Source organism: Bombus pascuorum, chromosome 12 (assembly GCF_905332965.1).
Source record: "Bombus pascuorum chromosome 12, iyBomPasc1.1, whole genome shotgun sequence".
Lineage (NCBI taxonomy): Eukaryota > Metazoa > Arthropoda > Insecta > Hymenoptera > Apidae > Bombus > Bombus pascuorum.
In genome coordinates, this window is record NC_083499.1 from 6,100,867 (window position 1) to 6,115,423 (window position 14,557).

At 46.8% G+C, this 14,557-nt stretch overlaps 1 protein-coding gene across 2 annotated transcripts in view; it reads right to left on the reverse strand.

The window, feature by feature from the left end:
• Window positions 1–1,431: 1,431 nt before the first annotated feature.
• LOC132912792 (centrosomal and chromosomal factor-like) overlaps window positions 1,432–14,557 on the reverse strand; it is a 216,481-nt gene continuing 203,355 nt past the window's right edge. Inside the window, exons 1-2 of one of the 2 annotated variants that reach the window (XR_009659270.1) lie at window positions 4,375–14,240; window positions 1,432–4,198 (exon numbers count right to left, since the gene is read on the reverse strand). Coding sequence is in view for 1 of the 2 variants with exons in the window: in XM_060970537.1 (XP_060826520.1) it covers window positions 11,105–12,751 (1,647 nt within the window). In the remaining variant the exon portion in view is untranslated. Of the gene's footprint in view, window positions 14,241–14,557 lie in introns of those variants that run through there. The other variant, XM_060970537.1, reaches the window with a different exon arrangement.

Genomic DNA, 14,557 nt, shown 5'->3' on the forward strand with positions numbered 1-14,557 from the left:
TGCAATCAAACCGGACTTCTTTCATTTAAGGAGACGATCGATGATGCGATGCTTGAAACACGCGCGCGTGTGCATCAAAAACCCTGAGCTTTAATTTCGTTCGTACATAACGTATCAATTATGAAAAAGCATGTATACGTGAAACGCATAAAGATACGCTCATATAACGCATATCATATACAACTACATAAGTCCCTACATTTGCCAGCGCGATAATGAAATTTTTAAATAACATTTTACGTTTTATTGGTCACAAGTGATTCGATAGATTTTATGAGGAAATTTATGGAAGTTTTGGAAAATACGTTTCGCGATACGCGTCTGTGAAACGTTGCAGAATAATCTACAATTCCCCCTTAGCGACTATAATTTCGTATCGAGTTCGATAGAAACGTGTCATCGAATACAATAGAAGACTAATGACGTCACGGCAACTATACTACGGAAAGTGGTGTATTCACCGGAATGTCATGAATAACAAAGAATCGTAAAGTCATCGTATTTATACGGCTGTATTTAATCGCGGACTCGTCGATACTTTCAAAAAAAAAAAAAAAATAATAAAAAAAAAAGTGGAAAAGGAAGAAAGCATTCACAACGAAATATTTCACGCGCGATGGAACATTATCGGGCGAGGCTCGCACTGAAAAACAATGCATGGTATCAGACCGAAGGAATGTTAAATAGAATGAAACGTCATGACAAAAATAATGGCAACAAAAGATTGAAAATGCACCAGGAAGCGTGGTTCCTGTACTTCATTGTGACTGCCCGGGGTCGCACACCTTCCGTATGCAAGTTTATTCAGTTTGAACGGGAGGTTACGCGCTCAAAGGTTAAAAGATCTTGCACCTACCGTGTGTAAACGCTTTTAAAATACACGTGATATACCATGCGACATTTCTCCTTTTTTTTTTTTTTTTTTTTTTTTTTTTTAACGATGTGAAAAATCGTAATTCAATGTCTGGACTACCGGGATGGCGCATAATTTATTTGATGAGCGCGTGCGCGTTACGCAATCCATCGAGAATGAGGAAAACGGAAGAAGACAGCAAGATGCAACGAAAATAAGAACATTCTTCATGATCATTAAACTCCGTACCTACACGAGCCGCCGATGGGACTGGTTCTCCTTGACGATACCGCACGCGTCATATTGCCGTTAGTAAAATCTGTCGATTCAGTTCTCTGAAAATCACTGTTACAAACGATCTCCCCTTCTTTCTGTTGCCTTCCAGTTTCACGATAGGCGACAAGCGACAACACAAGCGTGTCTTTCTTTCGCACCCTACACGCTGTGTCACCGTAGGAGTCCAAGAATCACGATGAACAAGAAGTCATTCTCACTGCAGATATTTTGCACAGCCAAACTTGATTAGCATGTGTATAAAGTGGAGACAAGATGGAACTAGAAATGAATAGTAGTAGAAGTTGTTTTAACATGAAATATAAATATATTTGAGTGGTATTGTACAGTCAGTGATTCGTTCGTATATACAGAATTATGTACACGCCGAACACCACGTCCTCGAATATTCTGCGTTTAATCACACATGCATACATTTGACGAATCGGTCAAGTCACACGAGTTTTTTTTTTAAATAGCCATCTATTCACTCGGATCCACACATCCATCTCATCCATTTCTTGGATCCGCAAATGTCTCTCTCTCTCTCTCTCTCTCTTTCTCTCTCTCTCTCTCTCTCTCTCTCTCTCGCTCTGGATTTTCTTTCTTTTATTATCCTGTGTTTTTATAAGCCCAACGGTATTTCTTTTGGCGGTCGTTTACAATTTCAAGTGTTGCGGTTAATTAGGACGTCGGCCGCCGGACAATTCCTTTCTACGAGTACATTGGCGCATTTTCGCGAGCTTTTTATCGCTTGATTTCCTTTTTCTCAGTTTAGGGTCAACCTAAGCGGATTTTTTTGATCATTTACTGTCGTTATTTCATTATTTTTCTCTTCATTACGTAACTTGTCTTTTTTAACCTTTAGCCTGCAATTTTTTTTATCATTTATTTACTATTACAGAACTACTTGTTACTTGTATTTTTATTTTTATTTTTTTTACTTTTTAGTCCGCGTTACAAACCACAACGAGGTATCGTTACTTTAGACTTCATGACTACAGTTAAGAGAATAAGCGTAGAAATGTATCACACTAGAGACTTGTACATTATCTTAAATGCATAGGTATGTGCTGTTTTTTTTTTTTCATTTTCTTTTTACTGATAATACAGTAGTAGTTGGTTAGCTAGCTTTACCCCCCAGAAAACGAAGATCCCGCAGTCGTTCGAGAACCGAGGAGAGGATCATCAAACGCCGAGCGCGTCTACGACGGCAATGGCGGCGATGGATAAACAAGGCGACACACGTGGCGCGTTTAGCAAAAGGTAGACGCTCGGCGCACACATGTAAACATTTTACACACACTCATATGTTCTCTTTCGCTCTCTCTCTCTCTCTCTCTCTCTATTTCTCGTAAAAGCTCTCCAAAGTCCTACACACAACACCATGACGGGAAGAAATAACAGGCGCTTCGGCTCGAATTTTAACGAACGATCGAGCAAAGTAAACATACACGCGCACACACTCCGCTCTAACGAACGCTCCAGCCAACAGACACGCGGTAGGTAGTGGCTTCAGTGATCAGAAACTTTCGATTAATCACGAAATCAAGGAACTAGAAGGAGAACAATCGCTCGTTAAGTTACACGCTTTTGGTGGAAACAGTCGGAGAAACGTAGGAAGCGAACAAACGGCATGTGGGGTCCAACCGTGGCCGCGCAAATAGAAAGACTTCGTCTCCGGCAAATCGATCGTTCGCCACGTCGATGAGCCGTATCGCGATAAAGAGAGCCATTTCTTTCTTTCTTTCTTTCCTTTATTTTTTTTTTTTTTTTTCATTCGAAGGAATGCGATCGAGCCAGTGCGACACGGCCGTCTATTTGATAGAAACCTATTCCTTCGTCCTCCTTTAAAATCGAAGGAGGAAAGGAAAAATGTCGGTTCTTGAAGATGAAAAAGAAGGATAGAGGAAGAAGGTATAGGTAGTAAAAATAGGAAAAGGAAGAGAGAAATAACAGGGAGAAACGTCGCGGAGGCTGTCAAACGGAAGAGGCACACGGTATGGTATCGATTGGCCGGAGAGGCAGGCCTCGGGTCGCTCCAGGGGCGTATTCAGTTGTCCCGTTTCGTGCTCGACTTTTGCGGTGGTAATTTTTGCCAGCTTGTCGCGAGTAAAGGATCGATCGTCGAGAGTTCGTCGAAGCGGAGATGGCAGACCGAGGGCGTGGTCCATCGTTTCGAATCGTTCGAACTATCCATAGATAGACAGAGTAACCTATAATATCCTGACGTCCGTGACACATGGACGTGTGTCTCTCCTCTTTATGGCCACGCGGTACTCATTCCAGGATCGAGGCTCTCCACCCTCTGATTCTTTCTTTCTTGCGCGCGTTATGGTCTATCTATCGCTTATGCCGCTATCTCCCCTCGAGTTCAACTATCGCAAGACCGCAACAACCCCCTGGCACGACTATGTTTTCGACACAACTCTACCATATATACTAGAGAGATTCGAGCGATTCGGTTGCAGAGACGATGATATTGCTTTTGCTGTAACGACGCGATCGAAATATCGAGAACTCGCGAGTGCAAAAAATTCACAAAGAGACGAGATAGAACGTACCGTAGAATAGGATGGAGAGAAAGAAAGAGTATCTCGCAGGATGGATGGATCGAGATTGAAAAAGATTCGGTAACTCGAAGCGAATTATAGGGGTAAGGAAGGAGTGGCGTGCTCGGCTGAGATCGAGCCGTGCCCCCGTATATAAACCGGGTACGCGCTGAAGCGCGTACAAAGAATAGCGTAAAATAGCGTACGTTATATTTGCCGAATCAGCTGGTGTACTCTGATATAGGAACAATTCGTGCGTCAGAGGTGGGTAGGGTCATTGTTAGATGCATACCGCGCAGCTTCTTAAGTGCTTTTCATTCGCCGGCTGACAGCACACAGTCCTCTCTACCTCTCTCTGTTTCTGCTCGAAGGCTAAGATCTGGGCCTGCCTGGTCGGAGAGAGAGATCATTCATCGAGAGAGGGGTAGACGATTTAAGAAAAATTCACGTAGAGCCGAGAAGGTGGTCCACCCACGGTGAGGCCCGCACGAGGAGCGCACATTGTAATTCGGGGTCTCGGCTGGAAGCAGAGAGAGGATCGTGGATCAAAAATGGCTTCGGGTCGGTCTTTATACAGCCGGTGCTTTCTGGCGTGCAACTACCTGCCAGAGAGCCACGGTTGGCACACGGCTCGTTCGCTCGTTCGCTGCTTCGCGTCCCTTTGCAAGAGAGTTTTACCTTTACCACACCACGTACCTGGCCAACCAGCCGGTCACTCGCTAGCTCGCTCGCTCGCTCGCTCGCTCGTTCATTCGCTCGTTCACCCGTCCATCTACACGCTCCGTCGTCGTTTCTGCCCCAGTGTTCCTGGACCGGGTGTTCGGAGGGGTCCAGAGTTCCACAGAAAAAGCCTTGGGTATATCTTTACGAGCGGAGCCATAAAAGCCGTAGGAGTTCGTCGGTTTCTCGATTAACTCTCGCGGGGTATGGATCGTGTTCGACCGTCTACGATCCTTATTGTCGTGTATATTCTTCAAGCCCGTATAATGCATGAACGGAAGAACTACCGTCCTTCGAAACACCCAGTCATCCCGTCATCGTCATTGTCATCGTAATTGTAATCGTCATCGTCTCTGTAGTCATTGTCGGTTTCTGAAAGATGGAGCCGAGAGGACATCAATGATTTTGATTTTCCCCATCAAATTCTTATCTTTTCTATTTTATCATTTCACTTCTTCCCCTACCTTTGTTTCAACCTCGTCATGTCTTACCAAAATGTCTCTTTTGGTCACGTTTTTCTATGTCCTTTTTTGTTAACCATGTCTACCTTCGAATGGTCTCCTCGCTTATCTGAATCATCTCGTCCGCGAGAACAACGAGATCTCGTCGTTTGTTTCGTAGCAGCCTCGACGATCTGCTGTACCCCTCTTTTGCCCTTCTACATTCTCTTTTCCTATTCCTTTGCCCAGGTATCATATACATGGCGCATGTGTGTGTGTTTGTGTGTGTCTGTCTGTCTGTCTATCTATTTGTCTGTCTGTTCGTGCACATATGCTATTATCAATTCACAGTGAAGAATGGAAAAAAATGATTTTCCTTTCTTTTAATAAATCGTATCACCATAAACGAGGACTTAACGTTACCGGGTTAGATCGATACATTTCTCTAAGTTGTCCTCTGCGATCCACCCGCTCGCACATCATATTATACACACGCTCGCTCGCAATACGCGAATAGTTTCCGTTTAAGAAAGCGCTACACACAGCGCCCTTCTTTTTCTCTCTTCGTCTTTCTCCTTCATCTCGCTGAACGCACACGTTATACGCGCTCTTTCCGATCGATCGTTATCTATAATCCTCTCGTTCTTCTTCGTTTCGCTCGTTTTTCTCTGCCGCCGGACTCGTGATCGCGTAACTCTACTCGCTGGATGCCGCGATCGAGCAACTTATCTCGGACGCGATCCCCTTTTTCTTTAATACTACATAATTATACACAGGATTAGGCGTTTCGTTATTCATTCAGTCGAAGTGTAAGTGAGGGCGCTAGCTCGTTTAATATATTAATTATTTGAGGCAGTTTACGTCATTTTGTTTAAGGCCGAGTTAATAGTAGTGAACTATGTTTTTTTTTGAGAAGGTGTACGCACGCGTTTAAGCCGCGCCGCGCCACGCCATTCTTCGTGGCTGATTCACGGTGAACGGACAACCAGGAGGAGTATGCACCACTTTGTGTCCCTGGTCTGCTGTCTTGCGAAAATCCACTGGCAATTTAATTTAATTTCGAACGGCTGGTGAATACTCTTTTTCTCGTTGGAACAGGGACCCGTCGGGGCCCCTCGCCATCGAAAGTGGCATACTTTGAGCTCTCTTATCTTTAACGGGCCTCTTTTTCTCGTTTCCTCTTTCCTTGTTGTCCGTCGAACGTGAATCGAGCTTTTATCCGGTGCGCGTCTACTGTATACGCACAAAAGTACGTTCGTATATAGTGGAGGGCGAGGCACGTTCGAGCACAGATTCTCTATTTTTCTTTCATTTCTTTCGCTTCTTTTCATCTTTCTCTTTCATTCTTTCTTTCTCTCTCTCTCTCTCCATCAAACGACGCGATGCACACGTATCTCGAGAATAAGCTTGACCGTATATTTTACGTATAGTTCGTTACGCGCGACGTAGGACAAAATATTTGATGCCAGACTTTTTTTTCTTTTTCTCGTACCCGCTTACGGAGGAAGCACGTTTTATTACAGAGTAAATATATGCCTTGTTCTCGCCGACTACAAACGCGATAAACAACCGAAGAAGAAGACTTTGTTTTTGCGAATCGATCGAAAGAAAAAGAAAAAATAAAAGGGAAACGGAGAAATAAGAGAGAGAAACAAAAGAAAAAACGAGAAGGGAAAGGGGTAAAGGAACACTGAACGGAGAAAATAATCGGTTCGGTGTATAAATGCATTCACTGAATGCAACGTTAAATAAAAAAATTACCGGAACGACCGCACATGCCGTGTATTATTTCCTTCGAGTTACACACGTGTCGCGTCGTGTTGAGTTGTGTGGGATTGTGTGTACTCTAGCTGTCTCGGTGGGTACGTTCACATTCGCTCTTTATAACGTAGAACCAGCGGACGCACGATGCTCTTTGAAAATATATCTTCGATCGCAACGTTCCTAACCTAATTGAACGCAACACGGTAGAATAGAGAGACCGAGGATGAAATTTCAGTGGAACGGAAAGAGATTTCGCCACCACAGAACCACGAATAACCGTGTGTTCCGTGAGAAGAGGAGAATCGTGAAATCGAACACAGAAAAAAGGGGCGACTGGTGATGCACGTTGTGCACGCGTATCTAGAGAAATCGAGTTGATGGCAACTTTCAACAACTGCGAGAGAAGAGGAGCGCCTCTATCGCGTTATCTCCCCTAGAAGATGCGCGCAGTCCGGAAAGTCGTTCCACGTTCCCCTTACGTAATGTTCCTAGCTTTTTTCTCAGATATTAATAACGATAATACTTGATCGATGTAAACGGTGAATTCACCTGGGGTACGATGATATAAATGTAAAGAGTAATACTGACACGGAAAGAAAAGTTTATACAAGCGTTCGGCAGAAGTATGTAAACATTTTGGAATAATTGAACAGCAGAGGCACACGAGGGACAGAATACGTTACGAAAAATGTGTTTGGCACACAAAACATCATTCAAGACCTTACTCACATATGTTTCTCATGAATCGCGTAATCGGCGAAGCACTTTTAAGCGTCGATCCCTGATATGCGCGAGGTGAAAAGTTAAAGGCGTAGCTCTCGATCGTATCAGCCGCTACTCTGCTTGACATTCGACCGTGTCTCGTCGTTGCGACGCTACAATGCCCCCCGATCAACGGAGTTTCGTTCGTTCCTTCGTTCGCTTGCTCGTTCGCGAGGCCCCCCTCCCCCTTTTTTTTTTCTTCTTTCGACACACCGACCGACGACAATCAAATTCTACGAGCGTACCCTTTGCATAGTAAGCGGTTCACGATAAACGACGGAACATACGATGGAACATACGACGGAACATACAACGAAACATACGACGAATAGGAGGAGACGAGAGGAAGTTATGTACGTATATACAGGTTGATAGCAGATTACGAAGAAGCTAGAGAAATTCAATGGAAGAAGGGACAGGAACGCTACTTCTAACCTGTCGATGTTTCACGTTTCAATGTTCTAATGTCATTTGAGAAAAGTATCTATATAGATAAATATATTCCATCAGATCGTTCAACTTTAACTAAAACATATGGTTGGAATTTTGTTGCAAGATTTGTTGATTTATAGGATTTTGCAGAGAAGCAGAAGAAAGAGTAACGCGAAAAGCTGCCGTCGTCGACGATACGTCGGACCACAGTCCAAGTAACTCTATTTAGGCCCTGTATCCGTTTAGCCTTCCCTCTACTTTGCCGCTAAGAGGATCGTTCCCTTTGAACGAGCAAAAACACCGGGGCGGAAATGCTCGGCGGAGATGGACGGCGAAGGGTAAGTGGTGCCAGGAACGGACTCTGCTCTCGACAACCGGGTCGTCTCTGCCAACAAATTTTACCAGGAACGAAAGGTGACTACACACACGAAGCTGAAAATTTCTACGTGGTCTCTGTGTTTCGATTTGGAACGACATTCGAATCAGGATTCGATGCGTGAACCATTGTACCCGATGTCGATTTAACATGCTACAAGGCCGAAACGAACGTTGTGAAAATCCGTTGCTGGGGAACGAGGGATCGTACGAAAGTGGAATGCTCCGCGAGGAATAGTTTCGTGGACGTAATGTGAAATTTAAAAATAACGTTCCGACGAATTTTTTTTCTCTACCCGACCGTGGAAGAGGAGCGAAAAAGACGGCTAGAAAACCGACAAACGAGCCGGTGAAACCTTTTCAAAGTCACTAGCCAACGTTTCTGCTTGCGACGCTTCCTAATTACCTGATGTCGACGTCACATTATATAACGAGTTCGACGGGGGTTTCAACGAGGCACAATAATGCCCTCCTTCCTTCCACGTCGTATAAATATCTATCAGTGGATGAAGTTTAACCCTCTGACGAGCGCGCGGCCGATCTATAACTAGGAAACGTATTTACTATCGACCCGGTTGTGTACGAAGAAGCTACGATTGCGCCTGGTCTATTTGATTCAACTACATCGAACCCTATACGTGTCGCGTCAAACGCAGTACGCGTTAGAAACGCGATGCGCACTTTCCCCTCCATCCTCATGTATACCTCCGTCGTTTTATTCAAATCAATTCCACGAATCACTTTTCGGAGAGACGTCGCACAAAAGTACGCATTTCCTACAAAAATAAACGTTCCTCCGCGAGCAGTCTTGTCAGCACACCCTTCGAGGAACGGAGTTTTACGAATTCCGCAAAACGGTAGGAAAACAGACCGTTAAAGTCAGACACACGCTATAACCTCGAGGGTGAGAGCTAGACACAAATTTACAAAACGAGATTTATTAGATCTATCGAAGAAGCTATATAGTTTCATGTTATCGAACGTTACAAAGTGCCTTCCGTAACTTTCATATTTTTTTTTATTTCGGTCTCCGACGAGCTACTTTCCATCTAATTTCCCCGAAATTCTCCTCGTTTAGTCATTTTTCCAAGGCTCCGCGAGGCGCGACGAGTGGAAATTATAGGAGCCGGAGTCACACAGGTTCGCATTAGCGACTGTTAATCTAACATCCATCCTATGCACATGGTCGTCAGTGTTTTCGGAGTACGAGTCGACGCATCCTGCTCCCTCCGATGCGTGTGAGCCCCGTCTCTCGGTTTCGTCTCTGCCGATCCCCATCTTGACCGCGCCCCCTTCGCGTCTGGTCTGGTCGCGTCCCTCGTTCTCCTCTCGTCCCGTAACCGCCCAGATCCGTTCCGTCCCGTCCCGTGTGCCGTCCCCGTCCCGTTCGTCCCGTCCCGACCCGTCCCGACTCGTCGTCTCGTTTCGCCTCGTCTCGCTTCGTCTCGCTTCGCCACGGCTCGCCCGTACCGCCGGTGCGGTCGTGCGGTCACGTTGATCGATCGTTACCGTGTAACGAAATACGGTCCCCGTCCGTTTCTCCTTGAGCGCGCTCTTTGAAAAGGGCGCAGGACAAAAAAGAAGAAATCCTGCCCCGGCTCTCTCGGACCTCGGGTTTCTAGAGATGTTCCCGACGAGAAACCGACAGAGACGGAGAAAAAGACAAAGAGAGGGCCGCGGAGGAACGAATAACGCTAGAGAAAGACGGGGAACAGAGTCATTCGTGGTGGAGAAAGGGCGAGAGGGACGTTCCGCTAGAGCAGGACAACTGCAATCGCGGCACACCGCCGTTTCCTGTGTGCGCTTGCATCGCGAAATGAAAAGCAGAATCGAGAAAAACTAGTACTGTACATATGGTCTATTTGGCAAAGATGCGCTTGCACCCTGTTGGGTAACGTTCGTTCGTGAGGTTGCGTTCGGGTTTTGGCACTTGCGATTGCGATGATTGTCGATCCGGTTTGGGTACATTTGTAAGCGGAGAAGACAGATGGTTAAAGCAAGGATGTTGCAAAGCTTAGAGGATGGCAAAAATATCGGCAAGGAAAGTTCCAACTATGAATCGCGTAAATCGTTAGAAAAAATATCTAATGTTATAAGTACATATATGAGAGAATCGATCGTATACCTTAAAAATACTATTGTCGATCTATGTATTCGCGATCCGCTGGTATTTGAGAGTCGGTAATGGGAAAAAGAGCGAAAGGGCCGCCGTTACGGCGGTGGTATACAACGAAAGACGACCGCGTGTACATGATGTTTGCCCGGCGAAGAAAGGCATCCGAGTTTCAGGAATTTACGCGAAGAAAACTCGTGGTCTCTCTCTATGCTTGAAAGTGTGCGCCGGTTAAAAATACAAAGGGCCTAAGCAAATGGATTTTTATACCTGAACATAATGTACACGTATCGCAGGTGGATGAAATCGCTCGATGCGTATAGACGGACGACCATTTCAGTTGCTGGTACTTCCCTCCATCTGTCCCTGGCTCGAACGTATATCTGTGTGTGACGGTGATAGTATAGATGGTGGTGTGTATGCGTCGTGTGTTTATTCTGTGGGTTTCTGCTCGTCCGTTCGTCCGGCCACCCGCACACTGCTGCCAACAACGGAGAGCACGGCACGTACGGTCGTTGCGTCGACGACGATACGTACATAGATGTATATACGTATGCATACAGATCCACGTATATACAGTGGAATATACACGTAGATAGAAGTAGCGTGTACGTCGCAGAGATAGATGTATCCCGAGTGTACTAGGCAGAGTTTAGACCAACCCGTATGCTCTTTAACGAGTATGGAAGATAAGTCATACAATAGGGAAGAGAGAGCACACAGCTTTGCAGCCGGATTAGGTGAATAAATGAACGGTGGAGGCAACGGGGTCGGTCTCGAACGGGTTGACGTTGGTGTTGCTGCCGATGCCGGTGGACACCTAACTCTGCGGCAAAAGCGCATGATAACCGGGCGTTTCGTAAAAACCGGCTGCCTGGAGGGCGTGTAGCGAGGTTGCGTGATGCCTGTGTATCGTACTCGCGTATACGCTGGAAACGCCGCTAGAGGAAACGCCGCTGGAAGCACCGATCGACGTCGAGGAGGAAGAAGAGGACGAGGAAGATGACGAAGAAGCCTGCTGACCAACGTGTGACGCTGTACGTGACAGTAACGTCGCCGACGGCCGTCTATACGGGTGATGCCCGACAACCGAGGCCGTCGCTGCTCGCAGATGACTCGATGAATTCGAACTCGCGTTATACGTCTGTTGATACGTCTGTCGTAGAATTCCAGAGATCGACGTGGCCGTCGGCGTTACTGACGAGGAGGAACTTCGGTCGCTTTGGTGAGGTTGATGATGAAGTTGATGAGTCGTTCGATGTTGCTGTGTCGCTTGCTGCTGTGGTTGTTGCTGCTGCCGATGCTGATGATTGTGAGCGCGCATTGCGCGAAAGTAGTGTTGATAAATACCTGATATGACTGCTTTTTCATCAGCAGAAATCAGTTCGGTTCCGGAGGGGGTCGACGTAACCGAACTAGTTTGCTGCTGCTGCTGCGGTTGCTGTTGACCGTGATGGGGGTGAGCGTGAGGACGATGATGATGATGGTGAGTTTGTTGCTGTTGCTGCGGCGGAGGCGGCGGAGGCGGCTGCGGCGGTTGTTGTTGCTGCGGATGATGACGTCTTTGTTGTTGTTGTTGTTGGGAGAGAGTCGCAGCGGCGTTAAGAGCCGCACGATACGAAGCTGCCATGGCCGCAGCGGACATTTGACCGGTTGTAGAAACTAAATTCGATCCGGAATCGGCTGTTGAGACAACGGCTGCGGTTGCCGATAAAACAGCCGCAGCAGCAGCGACAGCAGAACTTGAACATGACACGGTCGAGGTAGAAACGGCGGCAACCGTGGACGAGGATGCGACAACAGACGCAGTGGATGACACGGACGCGGAGACTGTGGCCGCGTTGGCAACGACTGCGGCGGCTGATGCACTTCGCCTGCTGCTTCGTCTAGAGGATGAAATCGGCGCGTTCGCCGGCGGTGGTAGATTGTTGACAAAAGGACTTCTCCTCTCGCGTTCGGCGCGTCGGTAGTAACACGGGTGTATCATAAGAAGCGGTTCGCCTCCGCCAGGCGGTGGTTTTGCCTGGCTGGGTAGCTCATACTCGACGCTGCAATCGACGTGGAGCGGTTGCGAGTAGTCCTTGTAGTCCTTGTAGGAGGTGACCGCAACCGCAGCGGCTGCCGCCGCGGCCGTCGCTGCGGCCGTCGCGGCCGCAACAGCTGCCGCGGTCGTGGTGGCGGCGGTCGGATTCGAATTCGTGCTGGAGCTGACGTTAGCGGCAGCAGCAGCAGCAGCGGTGGTGGTGTCGACAATGCTGGTCGATGCCGCCGGTAGGACGGTTTGCTGTCCGGTTGGACCCGTCACAGCAGCCGTGGCAGCCGCGGCGCCGCCGCCGCCGGTAGACCCGCCGGCAATCCCATGATGGTGATGGTGATGGTGATGATGATGGTGGTGGTGATGGTGATGACCGTGTCCATGCATAGCGGCACCTACCACCACTTCCTTTTCGTAGCAGGCAGCGGCCATGTTGGAAACCTCCTACTATCCAGGCTTCCGTCGCCGAACCGTCCCTTCTTGCACGCCCGCTGACCAACGACCCACCTCGAACGCTAGGCTCTCATTTCGTGGGATCCTCGTGATTATTCTCCCCGATGACGACCACGATCCTTTGCTCTCCGTCTCGCCCAGCGTTGAGATTACCCGATCTTTTGTTACACAGCCGGAGACGCGAGTTCGCGATCCTCCGGCACTTTTCTCTTTTCCTTCCTTTCCTCAACTAACCACCTTCTTCTCTTTCTTCTTCTTCCTCCTCTTCTTTCCTAAACTTCTTTTCTCGCTTTGTTTTCTATCTCCCTTCGACTAGCAGTTGCCTGTGCGACTGTCTTAATGATTATAGCATTTCTCGCTGTCACAGACATACCTTTAAACGAGGCAAGAAAGAATGGTTATGGTTCATCGCAGTGAAAGAGGGTTGCATATCCAGGGGTTGGACCAATCAGCTATTATATCCAACACCGAGGAAAGCCCTCAAGGCAGTAGAAATGTACGATAAAGGAATTGTTAGCGCATATTTCGAGAGAAGATATGGATAGAAAAGTCCTAGGTAAACGGCTTATGACCGAATATAAATTCAAACACTACCGGCCCTGACTCATTCGACACCGGCTTCCTTGCACCATCGATCTTTCCCTTTTACGATCTTTTGTTTCTTTTCTATTTCTGTTCGACCTTTCGTTCCTACCTCCAAATTATTGTTTTCTTTTTATGAATGGGTATTTTATCATCCGCTTCCCTTGTAATCTCTTGTTACTTCTCTTTGTCACAAGACGTTTGTATGTGTCACCCCGGGTGCTACATCTGTGTATTGTGTTTCCATTTAAATGATGCCATATTTTCACTTTAGTAAATTTCCTCTTCTGCCGCACGTTTTCGTTGATAAAGCTTTAAACTACGTTCGTGAGAACGCTAAACCGAATGGTGTATCAGACTCAGTAATACAGCTTAGACGTGATCCGGCTGGGCGTAACGTTTCGTTCGGTCGTTCGTTTCGGCAAGCCTGAAACACCCTAATACGCCGACGTCGTTTCGCAATTCTATCATTGGCTTACATGTTCCATTTTTTACTCGGATTATCTGTCTTTTTTACACACAGCACACACAGCAGCACAAAGGAATATTCGACGACAGAGAACACGTTCAGGCTTCTTCAAAGGGGTACGCCATTGCTGCGCGTGTGTCAATTCGTCCGGCGTATCGGTTACTAGTACACACGCGGAGACTGCGCCTATGAACACTAATACATATACCGTACGCGATATATACATAAACTGCAAGCGTAGTAAGTGAAACTCGATTGTCTCGTACAGACTGCCGAGCTGCAACTGAAAGCCAAGTCCTGTCGAACCCTCGTGTCGGCTCGCCGCATCGGCAACGCCATCTTCCTTGCGTTGCTTCCTTCTTACTCACTCGATTCTGCTTCCTCGTCTACATCGTGTGGTCGATTTCGTAGTTAATGGCTAGTATCTATGAAATGCGACGCGCGATGCACCACCGGGATAGCCAACCTGTCGTGCCCATTTAGTTCCCTTACATGCAAAAATCTTTGATTGGTTTCTGCATAGGGGAAATATAGTTTACATTTCCTACACATTGATTAAATTTTGCTATTAAATTCTAATATCTCCTAATAGTCACGCAAATAAATTTGTCTTCTATTGGATTGTTTAAGTTCGTAGATGAACTTCTTGTTTGAATCGTATAGCTTTTTGTTTTCGACAATCTGCAATATTCCATCTTTGTTCTGTTGATAAGTAAGTAATCTGTAATGTCTAC